This window comes from Syngnathus acus, chromosome 5, assembly GCF_901709675.1.
Source record: "Syngnathus acus chromosome 5, fSynAcu1.2, whole genome shotgun sequence".
Lineage (NCBI taxonomy): Eukaryota > Metazoa > Chordata > Actinopteri > Syngnathiformes > Syngnathidae > Syngnathus > Syngnathus acus.
In genome coordinates this window covers 6,376,074-6,396,975 of record NC_051091.1, presented here as the reverse complement: position 1 = coordinate 6,396,975, position 20,902 = coordinate 6,376,074, and the positions used below count along the sequence as shown (strand labels likewise).

At 42.0% G+C, this 20,902-nt stretch overlaps 3 protein-coding genes across 3 annotated transcripts; all 3 read left to right on the top strand.

The window, feature by feature from the left end:
* The first annotated feature begins 365 nt into the window (after window positions 1-365).
* Window positions 366-3,161, top strand: tmem128 (transmembrane protein 128). Its single transcript, XM_037252376.1, has 5 exons — window positions 366-514; window positions 1,678-1,810; window positions 1,934-2,095; window positions 2,322-2,430; window positions 2,510-3,161. The coding sequence occupies exons 1-4, from the start codon at window positions 412-414 to the stop codon at window positions 2,419-2,421; spliced, it is 498 nt and encodes a 165-aa protein (XP_037108271.1). The 5' UTR covers window positions 366-411; the 3' UTR covers window positions 2,422-2,430; window positions 2,510-3,161.
* A 1,125-nt stretch (window positions 3,162-4,286) lies between these two features.
* Window positions 4,287-10,614, top strand: otop1 (otopetrin 1). The gene is made up of 6 exons (XM_037252375.1): window positions 4,287-5,733; window positions 6,084-6,220; window positions 6,331-6,389; window positions 6,486-6,616; window positions 7,956-8,851; window positions 9,572-10,614. Exons 1-6 carry the CDS (start codon window positions 5,349-5,351, stop codon window positions 9,740-9,742), a joined length of 1,779 nt encoding a protein of 592 aa, XP_037108270.1. The 5' UTR covers window positions 4,287-5,348; the 3' UTR covers window positions 9,743-10,614.
* Window positions 10,615-12,791: 2,177 nt separating this feature from the next.
* On the top strand, window positions 12,792-15,880 carry drd5a (dopamine receptor D5a). The gene has a single exon (XM_037252677.1). The coding sequence runs from the start codon at window positions 13,058-13,060 to the stop codon at window positions 14,432-14,434; it is 1,377 nt and encodes a 458-aa protein (XP_037108572.1). The 5' UTR covers window positions 12,792-13,057; the 3' UTR covers window positions 14,435-15,880.
* Window positions 15,881-20,902: the final 5,022 nt, after the last annotated feature.

The window sequence follows — 20,902 nt, the reverse complement described above, 5'->3', positions numbered from 1 at the left end:
GTCTACACAATTATTTTCCACCAGATTTAACATCAAATAACTTTAGGTTCTTCCCAGAAAAATACAGAGTTACAGAATTAACATCAAATAACTTAAGGTTCTTCCCAGAAAAAAAAACAGTTACAAAATTATGACAACTATAGTGCTGTATCTTTTTGCAACGTTGAAAGCTGGCAGATGACAGCTGTTTTTACAATACAATATATCTAGAGTCATGGAGATTGAGAGCTTATCTACTAAAAATACATTTTTCAAAATGTATATTAAAAACAGATATTACATTTCAAAATTTGAATTTCCGATTTTCTTCGCTCCTTTTCGGAAAACAAAAACTACAATAGTCGCTTTCAGTGACGTCACGAAGCGCGACGTAAACAGGAAGTCGTTTGCTTCCGAGGATCGCTGTGCAAGATGCTGAATGACAGTGAATTCGCAACGCTGAGAAAAAGATTCCAAAAAAATGCCGAGTTACTCATGCAGACGGGAGCTTCGTCGCCCGACGAAGACAAGAAATGTGAGTGGAAATGTTGAGATTCTCGCTACTTGTTCTGTCTCTTTTTTTTCTTTACGGCTAAGTGTGTACTCTTTAGCCCGAGTTACTGTTATGGTGAGTAATGCTTCTGTTTATATAGTAAAAAAATAAAACTGGTGGGTCATCAAAGTACGCATAAGGGCTTGTGTGACGTGTTGTGGTGTTTATAGAACCAGCACCATATATGACATTGCCAAAGTTGAGTGAGTCTTTCTACTAGTGAACAATATTGCCTTTGTGACTGTCACTGGCTCAAGTCCAGCAATTCTTGATTATTTTGACAGAGCAAACACTGTCAACTTTGTAACCATGCTCATAGGATCACTTTTCCATTCTGTGGCCATCTTTCTATCAATGCCCAAGTTTTTCTTCCAAGGGCCGCATAAAGAAAATGGAAAGCTGCAACAAGGCCACATTCATCATTATTTTTATTATCCACAGGCCTTTGCAGTCCCTATCGGGGATCCACTGTATATTATATGCATAATACACGATAAAGGAAAATGTCAAGATTGTGGCCTTGGGTTGTATAGCGCTCAAAGTGTCCTTGTACTGAGGGTCAGAATCACATATGCACATTCAGAAATCAAAACAAGAGCAATCTTTACAAAGCTGACCTTGACACATTAGAAATTCGAACAAAAAATCATGCTCACACTATTTTCCACAGGAACTTAATCATCTTTATTCATTGGAGTGTTTTGAATAGAAATGTTACTATTTTAGTTACGAATTGTCTGTGCATTCTTTCAAATCCAGGTTTGATAAGCGTCAGTGGCATCGTTATCAAAAATCAGTATGACAATTTGCACCTATCAAGTGGTACTGACAAAACACATTGGCATAGTCTTACCTTGTACAAGAGGCGAGCCAAAAGGGATCGCTTTCATTTAATACGGAGACTGACTTCCTTTAGAGGCCACTGAGTTCTTTGTGAGCAGTGCAGCGTGGTGCTCGCCTTTTCAGCAGCCAACAGCTGCCCATGATATGTTTAATCCACTTAATCAATGTCAAATAAAGATAAGTACTTCCCAAAGCAGTAAGAAATCTTTCAGCAAAAATGTATTTTAAGGCCACCTTGGAATCAGTGTACAAAATTGAAAATAAATGGTTAAATGGTAAAGATTTTTTCAAATATATTTCAGATTCAGAAGAAAAAGATGTCCGACCTGTCCCTCCAATCAACAAGCACTCCGTCTTCTGGGTTGTGGCAGCCATAGGCGTCACCTATTATGCGGATTTCTTTCACAACATCATTGCCAATGATGACATCAAGAGGTGAATGAGTTCTGAGTGAGAGACTAAAATGTCAGAGAGAAAAAAAAAATCCCATCAAGACTCCCATTCACGTCTAAAGTATTCTGCTTGATGATGATGTGAAACTGTGTTTTTTTTTTTTAGTTGGTGGTTTAACGTGGGCCTGCTGCTCCTTGCCATTAGCCTGTGCCTGGCCATGTTCTGTATTGGGTATTTGGAGTGGTTCCGAGGAATCGTGCACTATGACCAAGAGTACCCTGCAATCCCTCCCATCACCACTGCTGCATTTATTGCCGCGTCGTGCAGGTATATTCAACAAAAACACTTATACATTAATAGAATAGATCTTTATTGTCATTGTCACACATGTACAACGAAATTTAAAATTTAAAATTGTGTGTGTAATACTAGACAGTAACCAGCAGGAGGCCCTATTGATTCAGTCCCAACATTTGTTTGTTGGCTACATGAGGCAGACAAATAATGAGCAATTTCTCTTTTAAGTTGCTAATATTTAAACATTTCTTTGCAGCTTTAACATTGCGCTATGGCCAGTCTGGTCCTTCTTCACTCCGCTCATCCTCCTCACGCAGTTCATGGGTGTGGTCATGCTGATTTCTATGCTTGGATGAACATGTCAAGTAAGATTTGTTTGTTTCTACCTTAGTGACCAAATTGTTTTTCATTTTTACATCTTTGTTCCAAATCTCATCACGACAGTTCTCTCAGAAATTAAGTCCTCTCACGTTGCTTCTTCATCCACCTCAGCTCCATGGATTAACTCCCAACTTTCCCAAATGCAAATATACTTAGAGTCTTATAACCTTGAGGAAACTTTTGCGTTTCCGTAAATCACGTGAACTGATTGAAGAACTTCAAGACTGTTGTTTCATTTGGGCTGCACATCTTAACTCTTGCTTAGTTAACTGTCATCACATTAAAGCAGTTTTGTGAAAAGCATGATTGCGTTATTTCTGAGGCAACTATGGATCAATCACCTGAGATATTTATATTATTTTTGTTCCCTCACATGAGCTCCGTGCTTGATATTATTACTGTGCTTACGTTCCTTGACGTTGTTTGTTTTGTTCTCACATGAATATTTGCTGCAGTCAATTTGTATTCAGGACCTGTTGGCTTAAGTCAATTCCATTTCTCATTGACTGGCGGAGGAGCGCCAGTGCAATTATTGAAGGACTTTATTACCTTTGCTTAGTGTGATAACATCAGTCACCATATTTTCCAGGGGTGGAATATCAATTCACCTCTCCTTTTTACCCATTTGTGTTTGTTTTGTACTCTAAATCCCAGGAACACATGTATCCAAACACCAGACAGCTGTTTCTAAAAAAATGAATGTTAATATTGCTGACGTGCGGGTGTCTCCTGTGGAGTTGAGCAGCTGTTTGCTAATGCTATGATAAAGCTAAAGCCGAGATACAACGTGTCGAGCGTTCAAATGAATCTTTGTGTTCCAAACTTTGTACAACACTGATAGGTTAATGCTAAAATGAGCATTTTATACAACCTTAGTTGGAAAAGCACATTTATGCGTTCAACTAAAATCAATTCCACTTTTTTCTTGTGTACCAGCAATGCACAAAGGTGGACTCCTGGAACATTCGACCAAAGCAGCTTGATGGAATCCAGTAATTGTTCCTTTTTATTCTATATGACCATCATGATTTGAAGACTACTTTTTTTTTACGTCAAATATACAGTTTGTGTTTTAAGAATGTTAATGCTCCATTAAGTGTATTTTTGTTCTTTTAATAAACATACCACTTTTTTACTCATTTAGCGCCATCTCTATTTTAATCACTTTTAGTGATCAGCCACTGTGTTTTAAATCTCTCCCCCTTTTTTCATTTGGTATTGCAAAATCTTTATGTATTAAATACTGTGACTTGCAAGCTTGAATACAAACGAACTAATCTAATCATTTGAAAATGTCATCAACATGTTCAGACATAATCAGTGGTTCATTTAAGTTAGTTGACAATAATCGGACTGTCGTCTGTGTTTGTAAGTCCCCCTACCGCCACCCTCCTCCCTTGAGGGCGACAAATGGTAATGAATAAGTTAATCAATCAGAGTCACTGGGAACGCGCTTCTTGGAAACCACATCAGAGCATGCTGCCATTATTTATTTATTTTTGCTGAGAAATTGGTAGGAGCTCAAGGTAAGAAAACAAAGTTGACTTAGAACAAATTATGCAACAAACAGCAACCACGTAAACAGCAGTGTGACACGGAGCTCCTCCGCAGGGAAGCTAATGGACGGACGTGCGCAATGACGCATGCGGTCACGCGTTGGCCAAATGACGCATATGTTTATTGTCCCGGGTGTTTAAAAAAAATTACCTCAATAAGCAATCATCACTTTTGCGCTACATTGGATGCCTTTTAAATCAGATCTCTCGAACTGCGGTAAACGGAACAAATTATGAAGCGTACCCACGAAAGGCACTGAATATCCCACTAAAGTTCACGCCCCACTAATCACGTCTCAACTTCACCCACCTTTTGTTTGACTAATTTAATCCCCCACCCCCGTTGAAGTCAAATACTTATCCTCTCGGACATTGGTACAAGCCCACCCATATGATCTTTAGCCCCCCGCCCCTCATCTTGAAAGCCTTGCGAACTCCCACCATGACCATCACAGACTCGCTTGCAACCGGAGCTGAACAGGGTCTTAGCAGTTTGATGCTCTTTTGGAACTCCTCAACAGCAATGATCTCGTGTAGAACCTGATCGTCACATGGGGCGGTTGCTGCAAACTCTTGAGAAAACAGATGCAGTCAATAGCCGGATGTGTACATCATTCGAACTTTGTGGATAATTGCGTGATTGTGATCAGGGTTCGACACGCGCGACAAGACCGTTTCCAGTTTTAAAGCCTTTTTTTTTTTTTTTAGGATATACCGCATTGGCAAGTGGCAGTTTTTAGAGTCTTGTATTAAGTTCGTTAAGGCGATATATTGACAAAGTAACTGTGGTAGAAGTTAAGATTACCTGGTGGAATTTTATTCGAGCAAGAAATATGAATAGCTGGTCTATTTAAAAGGTTTTTTTATTCAAAAGTCACTTTTGTAATATTAAATGTACTTAATTTGGAAGTGGATGTAAAAGTTGAAAAAATTAAAGCTAGTCGTTACAAATTTGATTGTTTTCTTTATTTTAATTGAATTTTTATTTATTTTAGCCTTTTTCAGTGGTGCGTTTGCTCTCGGTTAATGAGCGACGTTAGCTTTGCGCATGTTAGGCTGGCCTTGACTTTATGCCCCAAACAAACTCATGATAACTGCAGTTATCTTTGTCAGCATCTGCTGCTGCAAATGTGTAGGCAGTAGGCGCTTCCATCGTAAATTCCATCATGTCTCACTTTGGACAGGTAGGAAATGTAGTGGTGCAAAAGTGAAAGTTGGCAGAAATAGTCAAGTGTAGAGGAGGTGAAAATATTCAGACTCTATTACAAGAGTGCACCCGGGAGCCCTTCAGACACACCTTCAGTTTCTTTGACTCTTTGACCCATTTGCCCACGTTCTTTAGAACCATGTCTCCCACCACGGTAGAACCCAACAGCTTGGATGTCATGTGTCTGAACAAATACTGCAACAGCTCCTCTTCGTCGTCCAGCTCGGAGAACGAGAAAAAGATCTGGACCAAGCTGAAGCTGAATTTGGCCCAAGATTATCCGAGGAAGAACGCGGAGATCCTGAGTGGACAATACGGGACCAATTTGCTCCTGATTGGAGCGGCGCTCATGCTGGCCCTGGCCCACCACAGCCCTTCTGTCAAAGAAGACCACCTGCTGTCCTTCGTCACCTGCCTCATGATCCTCCAACTCGTCTGGATGTTGTGGTACATGCTGGTGCGGACCCGACACAAGAATACTCGTACTGAGAAAGACGTCCATGCCACCACGTGCTGGATCAGAGGTGAGTTTTACAACAAGCCTACACTGGAATGCCATTAGATTTTGGAAATGCTAGGAGCTGGTATTTTTTGATCATCGTTTTTTCATGATTCATTCTTGCAGCAGACATTTTTTTGAAAACAAGGTCGGAAATATCTTGCTTCTCAAAATCGCTCTCCGGTTGGTCTCAATCATAGTTGATTTGACTTCTCTGCAATAACTATTCATAGTATTCTGCGAAAGCTGAAAAAAGTAACTATTTTGTCAAAGCCAGGAATGCAAGAATTTTCTGTTCAGTATTTTTCATAATTTGGATGCATATACTGACTGCAGTGGCATGAGACACTGACGTCATTTCTGATTTTCCCAAAGGCGGCTTGACTCTTCTTGCACTTCTCTCAATGATTATGGACGTGTTCCGAATCGGATATTATGTTGGGTATCAAGCTTGTGTGTCGGCCATTCTTGGGGTATATCCTGTCATCCATGCGAGCCACACTATAGCCCAGGTAAGTTTGAAACAATAATACGTCCCAGTGGAACTTAACCGAATACTAGGTCTCATCATAATGTGCTCTTTGCAGTTTGGATCATATTTTCTCTTTGTGGTTTTGAATAGGTGCACTTTCTCTGGTTTCACATCAAGGATGTCGTCAAGCGTTTTGAAACATTAGAGAGGTATGTTTATGATAGCACGTGACATTCTAGCTGCCGTCTTGTCGCTGATCATCCATCTCGTCATGAACTTTGTTATCAACACTTTGCCCCCCGCAGATTTGGTGTCATCCATGCAGTCTTTACCAACCTCCTACTCTGGGCCAATGGTGTGATGTCGGAAGCCGAGCACTTCTTGAACAACCATAATAGAAGGCTCTCTGCCCTGGGCTATGGAAACCTCACTATAGGTAAGGCTTGATTGTTGGCTTGTACCATAGATCAGGGGTGTCAAACTCATTTTTGTCGCAGGCTGCATCGTAGTCATAGTTTCCAATTATAACCCAAATAAATGTATGAACCCATATTATATACTGTGTAGGCTACACGGTAAACTGATAACTAGTTTTGAAATCGGAGACTTGTAAAAAAAGATGAATGGTAATAAAAATTACATCTCTATTTTTTTTTAAAGTGAAGACAATTTGCAATTTTATTATTGACACAAAGTCGATGCACAATTTGTCTTTGCGGGCCAAATACAATTATATTGCGGGCCATATTTTGCCCGCAGGCCAAAGTTCGACACCCCTGACAGATGAACAGTACAATAGTTCAATTGAGAGTGTGAGTGGAAGCAAAAAAAAAAAAGGGGAGGCAGGTGAGCTCGCCAACCCTGCAGGACTTGTTCGTGTCCAAAGTCACTTGATTAGGTTTCAGGAGACGCACTGTTAGTGCTGAGGCTCCCTCCCAAGGCTTTACAACACACTTCGGCCAGGGCCACCCTCCTTGGCAGCCCCCCACCCGCTGCTTGACCTCACACGGCTTTATCCCAGGCTGCTTACTCCCAAGGGTGCTGCAATTACAGTAACTGATACATCTAAGCCGAGGGGTTGTGGGGTTTAGCTACTCCTCCTCATATCCGGCTGACTGTCAGCCTGACTGTTGTTCGCTTTTTAATTAAAGGGTGCAGGGCTGTTGGGGTGACCCTCGGGTGGGGGGGGGGATTGCGGTCGCTGGGGACACATAGCTGAGTTTGTGAGGAGGATCTTTAGCGAGGGTAGGGATGCAACCATTGCGGGGTAGTTAAGGAACATGTAGTTGAAAGTTTGGGAGGGGCAAATAAAAGAAGGAACTTATTTGTGGGAGTAATAACCATGGCTTGGCAAAGCGGGAATTTGGCTCACTTTTATATCTAAGCACGTCTCCTTTCTGATAATTATGAGATCAAGCTCAATTTCACTCCCTGCCCTCATCAGCATCAGTCATAAATAAGCTTGTCATTTTGCTTTATTTTAATGAAGAAATATGAGAAGAATTTTAATCATCTCTGCCTCTGCCTAGGTAGGATTGTTATGCTATCATTAAAACATAACTGATAAAAATAAAAAAATAAACGATAATTGAGGAGGAAATTAAACAAAAAATGAAGTGTACTCCGAACAATTAATGTTGAATCCGGTAACATGACATCCGTGCCTTACCAGAACCAACGAGAATGACTAGAGATGATTATGTTCATGATTAATATGCGTGTTTTAATTCTGTGTCGCCATCCCGAAATCATTATGTATGCGTTTGACTTTTCAGTTCACACCGAGCCTCACTGTAACTGCACCACCAGCACTTGCTCCATGTTCTCCAGCAGCCTCTACTATCTGTATCCCTTCAACATCGAATACCACATCTTTGTCTCCGCCATGCTCTTTGTCATGTGGAAGAACATTGGAAGGAACATTGACCTTTCTTCGAATCAGAAACGACTAGCTACCAAAACCCAAGGTTTGACCTTGGGCCCCGTTTTGGGTCTAGTCGCCCTGGCCAGTACCATCGGGATTCTGGTGGTTTACATAACACACATGGAAGGTTCCGTTCCAACTCGGCGCTCGGCCATTTCCATGTTCTACATCTACGGCATCATCATGCTGGCGTTTATGTGTGCCGCCTGCGCTTCGGGTTTGCTCATATACCGAGCGGATCGCATGGCACCGGACACCTCGAAGAACCCCTCCAGACAGCTGGACACAGAACTGCTTTTTGGATCCTCTATCGGCTCCTGGTTCATGTCCTGGTGCAGCATCGTAGCCGTGCTGGGAGCCGACAGCAGTCCGCCGTATCGCTGGACCAATTTGGTCTATTCTTTGCTTGTGGTATTAGAGAAGTGCATCCAGAACCTCTTCATCGTAGAATCCCTCTACCGCCGGCAGGACGACACCGGGCGGGGTGACCCCGAATTAGTGGCTTCGTCTGAAATCTTCTCAGTGACGTCCTCTTTGGCCCCACCTTACGATGGCATCTTCAACCGAGCCTACGACACACCGGAGCGGGCTTGCGTCGCCATGGAGAACGAGCAGGAAGAGAGCGGACAAGTGTACAAATTAGCGGAGGTGCCACAGACTTTTGGAAACCAAGTAGCCGACGCTCCAAATGTCAAGAGGCAAATCCTGAAGAACATCGCCATCTTCTTAATTATGTGCAACATCTCGGTAAGAAGCACTTCCGATCACTTTGAGATTGCTACTGTATGTATCCTATGTTGTGATGTGAAACCAAGATGGCGCCAAAGCAGTATTTTTGTCTTAAAAAACATTCCTCAACTCACTTCAACATAGTTCTTTGTTCGTAAGTTTGCCAGGGCTGAGCAGCCATTATTCATGAGTTCACTCTACGTAGCAAAAAAAAAAAAAATCATATGAGGACAAGCAGCTGGCTCTGCCAAATGGTAACAGATATCTCGACAGTTATCGGCCGATATGAACTCTGAACGGACATTTGGACACTACAGAGTGAATCAAGCTCTGGAAGAATAAATGCGTCAGCACGCTTATGGTGAATTTCGATGCTATCTGACTGAGCCAAGATATCAGTTTCCCTATGTTGAGCTGCATCTCAATGAAAGGCTTTCTTTGTTTTGCAGCTCAAACTATAGATGTGCCTTGCTGTTCATTTAACAATTCCTCGAACTCGAAAATTTGCCCTTTTTTTTTTTCCCCCATCCAGGTGTTTTGTTACTTCTAGCAGAGTGGATGTTTTCACTGGCAACTTTTTTTTGTTCTGCATAGGGAAAAGCAGTGTTGGTTGTTCTAAATTTGCTGGTGTATGTAACATTGGCTGAAGGAAAAAATATTATTATTCATCCTTTGGCAGAGAGAGCTGAATACTAAATACATGTCCGTTGTTTTTGTTCTTGTTTTTTTCCCCCCCAGCTGTGGATCCTCCCCGCCTTTGGCTGTCGGCCGCAGTACGAAAATGGGTTGGAACAGGAGGCCTTCGGTTTCAGTACATGGACTACAACTCTCAATTTTGCGGTTCCTTTAAACCTTTTCTATCGCATGCACTCGGTCGCTTCTCTATTTGAAGTCTTCCGGCGCGTCTGACGGAAAAGCTCAAGTTGGACAATACATGATAATGCTTCCCTACTGAGTGTTTCCCAGCATGGTTCATGATTCACCAGTCTTGAAAGGAAATCGTGGCAAAAAAAAAATATTTCCGAAGAATAACAATTCCCAAATTAATTCACAAAAGGGCTCATGTGTTTGTTTGTCACACTGCAGTAGGCTTTTGATTAAATCCTATGCTATGTGACACGTACGTACACCTGATTGTATTCTCAAAGCGTCAACGTACCAGAAAAAATGGTTTAATAGCACTATTTTATACATGAATGATTGTGCACGCATTGACCCGTAGTGATATGCATTTCAAATATGTATATTATTTATGGATGATGTTCTCATTTATTATGGTAGAGGTTTTATGGAGCAAAGTTCAAATCTCAGCTCAGAACCAACTGCAGGGTCTTCTAAAAATGTTGACATCATTTGAAATATGAATGCAGTATCCGAGAAAGCACAGAAGCTGAGGGGTTAAAGTTTATTCTGTCTTTAAAGTAGTCAAAATTTACAATTCTAATTCTGTTCACCACGTGATGTGTATATATATATTGCCAAGAAAGGACAACGGACCGTTAATTCACACACCATTCGGTGTCTTACTTCTGGATACTTAGCCGGAAATTTGTGGGCTAACACACTTTTGCGATGTATATAGTAGATGAATTGATGTCCGGTGAAAGTTCTCACTCAGGTGCTACCTACCATCATCTCAGTAAGTGCCAACATGTAGGTAAATTTTGTTTTTCAGTGAATATATTGCTTGTGTTCAAAATCATCATTTCAACATTGAGACGGGATCTTTGTGGAAGTCACATGAACTGGTGCTCAAGTGAAATTGTTTTTACGGTAGTGACGAAATAAATATTAGGTTTTGGTCATACAAAGTTGTCGACTAAGTCTCGGGTCTCTGAGGTTTCAATTCTTAGTAAACAAAACCACCACACGAGGGCGCCACTTATTTAGGCTTGTTGTAGTTGGCGTTCAATTCGTCCAACTAAATAAAGCGTGCATGCAAATAAATTGGGCACTAAAATTCATAATACAATTGGGCAATGGAGAAAACAAATTCATAACACCAAGACAAGTATTGTACAAAATAATCAATGCAATGTTTTTTCACTGCGAGATGATTTGTTGTGTACGGTTTTTTTCCTACAGAGCATTTTTTTCGATGTCAAAGTTTTTCGATATTGGAATACAAACGCTTATACAGTAAAAAAATAAATAATATCAATTGCCAGGTAATGTAACTCAGAGAAAAAATAGGCTTGAACCTTTTCAGACGATAAGTAGGCTACTTTAGTGTGATTTGACGTTCGGTTCACAACCTCTATCATTCACATTTTCACTTTTCACAAACTGTTTTCCTGAATGTTTGCTGCACTGCCTCTTGACCAGACATCCGAGATTAGATTACTCCAGAGAATTTGACATTGGGTGTCCAGGGGATTATTTTGACGTAGTGTCAGACCGATATGACAAGCACACAGAGGGGGGCTAAAAATAGCAGTGACGTGGCCAAGCTGGTGACTTGTTGGCTGCTATGGCGTAAACGTGCGGACGACGCAGCGCGTCATTGTGTGTGGACTGTGGATGTGACTCACCTGCGGGTATGGCGCCAGCGCGCGCACACAAAAATGCCTGTTGACCTCCCGTCCAGACGCTGAGCACATTGCGGCACAGAAGTACTGGAGGCATAATGTCAATTTCAGCACCATGGACAGCTCTAGACAAGTCTCACCGTGTTTCCTGCATGTGTATGACAGTCTCTTCCAACCTGTTAGGGGCTGAGGCACAAAGAAACCAAATAAATCAATCAATAAATAAAATGTTTTATTTTATACAAATTAAATTACCAAATTGGATGCTTACTTGTGGCACACCTGATGATCTCACATGGCACGTTGGAAGGTGTGCTCTTTTTCTGAATTGTTTCATCATTGTCAAGTGTATCTGCTCTATTCCGTTGTTTACTTTTGTTATTAACTATCCTGCACCCGATTCTATCACTCCTGTCACTGCATGGATGTGTGCACGGTGATACATGCCGGAGGGGTTAGACACTCACCTCAAGTGGAAATAAGCTTCAAGTGTTTGTTTTGTTTGTGGGTGAGGAGGAGGGGGGGGGTGTCCTTGTGTGAAAGAGTAAACTCTGAAAATGTTGCAGCGTTCCTCACATCTCCTTTCCAGCGCAGTGCCTAACACTTCACACAAAGGAGAGGTGGTGCACCTGACAGTTCTAAGTGATGAACCGATTGTGGGAATTCTTTCTTTGCAGTTGTTGTATTGTTATATTGTCCTTCATCCGCGCGCTGCACACTTTTGTTTTTCTGTGTTCGAGTATGTTCTGAAACACAAATTGCCATTTCAGTTGTAGTGTACATCCATTAGGGTAACATTTGTAACATCTTGAGGCACCATGCAGAGGCACACTGCTCGAGAAACAATTTATACCAAGCTCTGGGTTTCAGTAAAATATCACCCCTAAAAGTTCTTGTAGAATGTCTAACTTAATTGAATTAAAACACGAAATGTGTTATTGCCAGGAGGAAATGTTGAATAATGCACACACCTATAATAGTGGTATTGTATTCTAACTGCAGTTACTGGATTGTAAATCCTGATGGAGCAGAATAAATGTCCACAATAAATGTTAATGTTTACCCTTAAAACAGCTAGATTGAAAATTGGACCAACCCAGGAAGTTGGGTTAAATTAGTTGGGTCAATTTGACCACAGCTGTCTTCAACATATTCAGCATATACATAATCATACGTGACACAGTGAGAGTGCAGTATAAGAAATGACTACAAACCTCCAACCAAATAACACGCTGTGCACTCAAATGAAACTGTTCCAAGCGTAGCACCATGGACAGTTCTTTCGTGTTGTTTTCCTTCCTTTATTGAGCCAAAGCACACATTTTCTGAGAAAACCCTCGAAAGGTTGTAGGTTTCCCCACACCCCTTTTCTAACGCAGTGCGTACTACACCCAAAAGGGGCGTGACGCACCTGACAGTGGTTAGTGGATGCACTGTGGGAATTTCTCCTCACGCAGTATGAGTGAGTGGGTGGGTGGCTGGGTAAAGGCATTGTGTCCGGCAATGCTGCAAAATGAACTCGCCGATGCGTGCTGAGTTCCAGACATTGAGCTGTGCGCCAGGCGCTCACTTCAACGCGCTTTTCCGTCACTGCTGACGCGTCGCGCGCAGCACACTGTGGCTACGTTGCGATGTGAATGAGCGTGGCCGTCCTTTTTTTTTTGTTTGTTTGTTTTTTTGACGTGAGGCTGCGCACATGGAAATCCCAGCCAAGTATCTGTCGTCGGTGCAAGGGACTGACCTCGCACCGGTGCCGCTCAGGGAGACCATGTGGAACGGCACAGAGTCCGAGGCGACCAGCGACGGCGAGAGGGACGGCGTGGTTTTGCGCACCGTGACAGGGTGTTTGCTTTTCCTCCTCATCTTGTGGACCCTGCTGGGGAACATATTGGTGTGCTCCGCGGTTTTGCGCTCACGCCACCTGCGGACAAAAGTGACCAACATCTTTATTGTGTCCCTGGCTCTGTCGGATTTGTTCGTGGCTGTGCTGGTGATGCCCTGGAAGGCTGTGGCGGAGGTGGCAGGATACTGGCCGTTTGGCACTTTCTGCAATATCTGGGTGGCTTTTGACATCATGTGCTCCACCGCCTCCATCCTTAACCTTTGCATCATCAGCGTGGACAGATACTGGGCCATCTCGAGTCCATTTCGCTACGAGAGGAAAATGACTCAGAGTGTTGCGTTCGTCATGATTAGCATCACTTGGACGTTGTCGCTGCTCATTTCATTCATACCGGTCCAGCTCAACTGGCACAAAGCCAGCGGGGGCGTGGCCAGGACTGGCAACGCCTCTGTAGGTCGCCTGCAGACGGAGGAGAACTGTGACTCCAGCCTGAGCCGAGAATACGCCATCTCCTCGTCTTTGATTAGTTTCTACATCCCTGTGGCAATTATGATTGTGACTTACACGCGAATATACCGGATTGCCCAAATCCAAATTCGGAGAATAGCTTCTCTGGAGAGAGCTGCGGAACACGCGCAAAGTTGTCGGACGAACAGATTCGAGTGCCAACACCACAACACTTTAAAAACCTCCATTAAGCGAGAAACCAAAGTGTTGAAAACTCTTTCGGTGATTATGGGTGTCTTTGTGTGCTGCTGGTTGCCCTTCTTCGTCCTCAACTGCATGGTTCCCTTCTGCGACAAGGTGCCCTCAGACCAAAACGCGGGCCTGCCATGTGTCAGCGAGACCACCTTTGACGTATTCGTGTGGTTCGGCTGGACCAACTCATCTTTGAACCCCATCATTTACGCATTCAACGCCGAGTTCAGGAAAGCTTTCGCCAACTTGTTGGGCTGTCGCCACTTCTGCTCCAGCACGCCCGTAGAAATTGTGAACATCAGCAACGAGCTGGTCTCCTACAACCAAGACACCACGTTCCACAAGGAGATCGCCAACGCCTATGTCAACATGATCCCCAATGTAGTGGAATGTGAGGAGACTTTTGACAGGATCTCACAGCTCACTGTCAACAATGACAACGCCACCGACTCCGTGTGTGACTTGGAGGACTGCGAGGCTGTTATCAGCCTCGACAGGATGTCGCCATTCACACCCAATGGATTACATTAACCCCCTGCCTCCTCACCATGCGTTATTGGATGTACTGGTGGTCACTTTATTGTTCCATTCTCATCCTGGCAGGTCAAAAATTCCATTTCTGTGTGCACCGTAAGGTGTTTTCTAAAGCGTTCAAGGTCACACTCCATTCCATTGTAACCCTAAAGTCACCTTTTTTTCTGAGTGTGCTTGATTCTATGACTTGCTCATGGACACTTGGGGCAGGACGGTTGTGTCTGCGCCCACCCGGCCAGACTGCTGCCGCTTTGCCTCATGTGTGATGTAATGTTGTTGTACTGGGGAAAACAAAAATAATTGGTGTCTATTTCCATGACCAGTGAAGTCTGTGTTGATTTGTTCAGAGAGTCAGTGTCGTTTGAACCAATGTCTTTCTCTAATGTATGACCAATGTAGAAAGTGGAAATATTTCTAAAGAGCACTAATCATTTATATATCTATAAAAAAATAGAATAAGAAAAATGGAGGAAATTCATAAATCTGATATTTTTAGCAAACTTTTTAACTAAGAAGATTTCCTATTCTTACATTTCATAACCTTTGCTGCTTAATACCATTAGATAGCTCGAACCTGTCTTTACACTGAGGGCTCTTTTTGTTGATGGTGCAGCTGCGCTCAGTCAGAAAAAAAATAGTGCATCTTGAGTTTTGAACTTCAATGTTTTCCTGTATATAGGACTTACTAATAACATGATCAACTTTACTATTATTTGGCGTTTTTAAAATCGGCTGTGTTCATACCCAGAACATTGCAAAATACTTTATTTATTTATTTATTTATTTATTTATTTATCTATTTGGCCGAAAATACCAAAACCCAGTCTAGCCTGCCACTGTGCACATTTTGACGACGCCTCGCACTGAGCATGAAAACAGAGCCTTGAGCGTGAAAACTGAAGACAGCCTTACAGAAGAACCCGAACAATTGAACCCAATGCAGTCATCATCTCAGCGCCTTATCAAAGAATGAAATGTGTTGCATGGACTTCCATGATGCCAAAATGCAGTATTAAAGTGTTTACCTGTACCCACCCCATGTGACTCCGGTAGGTCACCATGGGGACTTAATTGCAGTTTAATTACAAACTTTGATGGAGAAATGTATTATTCAGTTGCACAGAACCGACAACGTCTCAATTTATAATCGTGTCACCGATTCAAATGAAGCAGCAGAATCAAGGGTAGCTGTCATGTGAGCTATTGAACATAACAATCATATGCTGGGTTGAACAGACTATCCAATATGACCAATGATTCCAAATCACTAATATGTACAGTACAGTAAGTCAGACCAAATGGATGACATAAGCAAGGCGCCTGGGCCAGTGCAACAGGATGTCATAGAAACTCTTCTCCATCATTGTATTGTATAGCTGACTTGAATGTATATTAAAGTGAACTGTGTCATTATTTGCGGAATAAAACGCTAACACACTGAAAGTGTGTATACGTGTCATATTATGCTCCTTCCAGTGCTGTTGTTCTTATCCATTCACAATTCAGCTATCTTATGTTGCCAGGCTGTATGAAATCTACCTTGGTCTTGAGAATCAACAATGCAGGTACCTGTGCACTCACTGTAGGTGAACGGGCAAATTGATAAGTGCGAGAGCCAATCAGATCACGAGTTGCGTCAGTATGGCCCTCACCTTGAACGTGACATTTACGCGTCCTGTGATTGGATATGGATACTTAATAGTTTGGGCCATTGCGGTGCTATGCAAACCAACAGAGTCACACGTGGAACTGTTAATAGTTAAAAACGTTTTTAAACGGTTTGTCCGCTATTTCCAGGCAAGCATCTACGAGCGGCTGGCGGCTTCTGGATGGACGCTGCAAACTGTTCTGCTGCGAATGCCTTTTGTTCGCAAAGGATCGATTTGTTGAGCTACACTGAATTTGCACATTTAAATATTTTAACTAAGGATGCAAAGAGACACCAATGCACGTCTGGACACTTGCAAGCTACGGTGCTTTCGGGGACACCAGCGTGCACTCAGATCAACAAACAGGTAAGAGCTCATTTTGTACACGTGAGAGTCTCAACGGGCTCATAGATATTTCAGTGATGTTTCATTTATTTATTATCTTTCTGTGTGTTCACAATCGTCATCATGGTGATTTTTTTCTGGTCATTTCTTAACTAGGTTGGATGTATTTTATTGTTAGCGTTGATTGCTCCTACTGCTCTTAAAGGCACCACAGCGATGAGCATATTGTGTTCGGGAAGAGGAAAGGAGGGGAGTGAATGTAGAGGAGACGGGCTCTGTGTGTGAGGGAAGTTGGAAAAGAATAAAAACACCCTTGCCCCTTGTCGTGACTCGTGACTTGGAGCCGCAACACACAGTTCAGGTGATGCAATGCCTAATAGTGCTTAAGTGTGTTTCTAACTACTCTCCAGTCCTGGTGTTATAAATGGTGGCATAATGATAGGGACATCACTGAAGGCTGAAATGCACCTCACGCACATCAATCATATGCATTCTGTGCAAATGTTTATTATTTCATTTGACGCCATATCTGGGCTCCTCTCTCATGTGGACAAATTGGCTATATTTGCCAAGACATTATTTGCTGCAGAATTCACATGTGCCACATTAGAATAATGAAACAGTTGACGTTGGCGCTTGAATTGTAATCACAATGTGATTAAATAGTAACTGTAGAATGGACGTGAGCGAGAGCCATAACTCTCAATGTCACTGCTGTTCAATTAGGACTTTTCACCACAATTTGGTACCACAATTTGATTAAAAACAATTTGATTAAAAGTAGTCATGCCGAAAGCTTGTTATATTAAATTCAGAGGCCCCGCGGTGATGTACAACTCACATTTCCACTTTGCTGCAGATCCCGTGGGAAATGAGGGAGGCAATCGGGCGATTAGCGTATCCATCAGAACTGAAATGTTAACCTGGCTGCTAGTTCTGATTATGGTCACAGAGCAGAGACAGCCAGAACTGATTTGTATAGCTAAGAGTGTGTGTGTGCGCGTGCGCGTGCGTGTGCGTGTGCGTGTGCGTGTGTGTGTGCGTGTGTGTGTGTGTGTGTGTGTGTACCACGCACGCACGCACGCACACACACACGTGTATATATAAAAGTTTGGGCACCCCTGATCATTTTCAAGATTTTCCTTTATAAATCATTGGTTGTTCGGATCAGCAATTTCAGTTAAATATATCATATTGCAGACAAAATCAGTGATATAGTATGAGAAGTGAAATGAAGTTTATATGATTTACAGAAAGTGTGCAATCATTACCTAAACAAAAGTAGGCAAGTGTATCTGTGTGCGTGTATATGTATATACACACGCGTATATACGTATGTGTATATGTATATGTGTCTATATATATATATATATATATATATATATATGTACATATGTGTATGTACACTATATATTTTCTACGAGTTCTGTGTCCTTGCAGTACAAAAAAAAAAGAAAGGTGACTTGACATCATTATTCAGTCTTGACAGGAGGGCTGGAGAGGACACGAGGGCAGGCTTTGGGGGTTACACCATCCGTCAGGTCACATTTATCAAAAGAATCCTGCACATGCAGTACATGCACAATACATACACAAGTACACACGCTAGCATGCCTGCATGCACAGGGGTGAACATGCACACACACTGAAAACATCCACCATAGATGCTTTTAAGAGATCTTCTCTCAATGGATTTTTTTCTTCTCTTTCCCCAGCATACCCCTTGCTACGTTTGTCTTTAAAGCAATATTTTTCATGTCACATGTGGACAAGCATGTCTCAGAGGAGCTCGGTGTGTGTGTAGTGATTGACATATCTCTTTGAGCTTATTGCTACACCGGAGCCTGATTGAGTGAAACCTGACTTTCAGCAAAAGCGGATCTGACAAGCCTTTCAGATTGATCGACTGACCTGGCAAAAGCATTCACCGGTGGGGTCTCAGCACTTTTATTGATCTTGATCAAAGTTTTAAATGTGAGAACCAAATCATAACAAAGGCAAAATAGACAGGTGTGCATTTGATTGAAAACACAAAATCCCTCTCCACTGACTGATGTATGAGAATTGGCCAGCAGAAATAGCTAGAGGTCAACACCCAATGCACCTACATTGGAAGTTAATCCATCACCTTGAGCTTGTTTAATCGAAGACTCAGGAGTTCTTTTCTATCATCAGTCAGGCTCTGATGACTGATTGTCACTCGGCAGGAAGTTAAGGTGCTTCCGGTCTTTGGCTGTCTGAATCATTAGAGATTGCGTCTCTATGCTGTTTGCTAATTACGAGTTTAGAATATTAGTTGATTGACATCCAGGATGCTGGTGTTCATCACTATAATATTTGCCACTGTCTCTCTTGTGTGATATATATAATAATTCTCCTGTCTGAAAGGTCGTTGTATTGTTTTATGGGAGATGACAACCTTTAGATATTGTATATTTGTAGGCAAATGATACATTATCATGCATGACATTACGCATGGCAGATCTGTATGAGAGTTTCTCATTTCTTATATGCGCTTACTATGCACAGCCATCCTTATTTCGGTTCTTTTTTTTTTGTTTCCAACTGAAAAACAAGTGTATAACTTAAGACCGCTGCCCACATATTGAATCGAGATACTGCTTAATGGAAAACAGCTCTCCTCTCTCAAATATGTGCATCGAAATGTAATCTCACAGCAGCTCAACAACCTAAAATATAGACTTCTTGTGAGCAAAGCGGTAGAGTTCAACAAATTGGATGCGTAGCAATTGTGACATGAATGTTAAATTGTCACACATCAAGATGTCAAGTGCCAATTTGTATTTGTGAAGATCATCATATCAAGACTCACCCATGCATACAAATTGATGTAATTGTTGTAATCTGTGTCGCGTGATTGTCATCAATACCAAACTAATCTTGTCATCGTGAGGATCTTTTCCATCACATCTTATTGTTGCAATGAACTCACGCTTGAGAGTGTCCACAAAAGAATGTCATCTTTGCTGAGTGCTTTGTGTGTGAAATGTCAAATTATCTTCCAACAATTGAGTCTGTGTGAAAGACTGCTCCATGATGATTGATTGGTTGCACCGTCAAAACGGTCCTTTGAGGCAAGCCGACGCTCCAAAAATGACACTTCCGAATAGTCTTAAATCACCAGATTGTGTCGACAATCCCAAAAAGGTCTGCATTGACAGACAGGTGGCTTTAAAGTACAACCCAGAGAAAAAACATGGCCTAAATCCGTGCTTTATAATCTGTTAACACGGGCTGCAGCTGATGCTTCTAGGGCAGTTTCCCCCCCAAACGAGACACATCCCGCAATAGTATGAGGAACAAAGACGGCCTCTTTGCTGTATTAGATGAAGTGCAGTGGCTCGACAACTTTGATCAACACCCCCCCCCATTCTCGCCAGGACTCAACCTGACAGCTTCTTGGAATGCTAGTTATTGTGTTGATTCACTGTAAGGGAAGGCCATAAACCTGTTTTTATAATCTTCCTCTAGCGGCTTGTATGGATTGCACTTCGCATGGCGCCTGCAGACATCCTTTTCAACTTTTTCCAGTGAAAGGTTTCAACGCCCACACTTTCCTTTCTTTCTACAGTAAGAAAGTGTAAAGTTGCTTCACGTTATTGATTAAATTACAGTTTGACAGCACAACTTGATGTAAAATGTGAAAATAGTTCAACATCTTGTGAAAGTAGTGAAACACTGAAAACTGAAAAAACTCAAGTGAGCTCATATTGCTTAATTGTGGGATTGTCTTCACTTTCACTTTTAATCTTTTTTTTTTTTTTTTTTAATATTTGACCAGTTTTTACTCGTCTGATTTGAAAACGAGTTATTTGTCAGTTTGTTTTGTAGCTTTTACTGTATATAATACGAGGTGCTCATACATTTATTTGGGTTGACAGTCATAATGGCCCTCCGAAAGAAGCTATGACTACAATGCGGCCCGCGAAAAAAATGAGTTTGACACCCCTGTCAAATAAACACCCCTGATGAGCGACAAGTCGTCAAAGCTGTTTGAAAAGGGCTCCTCCAAAGTTTTCTAATTTGGCCACTCAACTAAAAAACATTTGCATTTGTTCTCGCCCGTCAAGACATCCCAGCAAGGAGGTAGCTGAGTCATCTTGTGGGCTGGAATAGTGGGGAGTGAAATGTCAGGCCTCCTGAGTGGGGGTGCCTGAAGGTGTCAAAACCACTGCTGCAAACCTCTGACATTCCAGTTTGTGCTAAAATTTCACTTCAGCCCAACTTCTCTAGTCAAATATTCTGCAAGGAAGTAAGCAAGAAAACGCTCCATCCTGAATCTGTAATGGCAAAAGGTAAAAAAAAAAAAAAAAAGGTAGTAGAAAAATACTGTTGACATTGTTGCAGATTTGTTTCGTATTTTTTTCATTTGTTAGATGCTGCTATAAATTAGGGTGACTATTTAAGAAAACGGTGGAGCACAGAGTATATTGTGCAGGAACTTCAAATG

What these genes read in the sequence shown, in the direction of transcription:
- otop1 (XM_037252375.1), top strand. Translation starts at nt 5,349, where the DNA reads ATGTCTCCCACCACGGTAGAACCCAACAGCTTGGATGTCATGTGTCTG. An exon ending in CGAGCCACACTATAGCCCAG is followed by an intron (nt 6,221 to 6,330) that starts GTAAGTTTGAAA and finishes GGTTTTGAATAG; the next exon opens with GTGCACTTTCTCTGGTTTCA. An exon ending in TAATTATGTGCAACATCTCG is followed by an intron (nt 8,852 to 9,571) that starts GTAAGAAGCACT and finishes TTTCCCCCCCAG; the next exon opens with CTGTGGATCCTCCCCGCCTT.
- drd5a (XM_037252677.1), top strand. Translation starts at nt 13,058, where the DNA reads ATGGAAATCCCAGCCAAGTATCTGTCGTCGGTGCAAGGGACTGACCTC.
- tmem128 (XM_037252376.1), top strand. Translation starts at nt 412, where the DNA reads ATGCTGAATGACAGTGAATTCGCAACGCTGAGAAAAAGATTCCAAAAA. An exon ending in GCCCGACGAAGACAAGAAAT is followed by an intron (nt 515 to 1,677) that starts GTGAGTGGAAAT and finishes AATATATTTCAG; the next exon opens with ATTCAGAAGAAAAAGATGTC. An exon ending in TTTATTGCCGCGTCGTGCAG is followed by an intron (nt 2,096 to 2,321) that starts GTATATTCAACA and finishes ATTTCTTTGCAG; the next exon opens with CTTTAACATTGCGCTATGGC.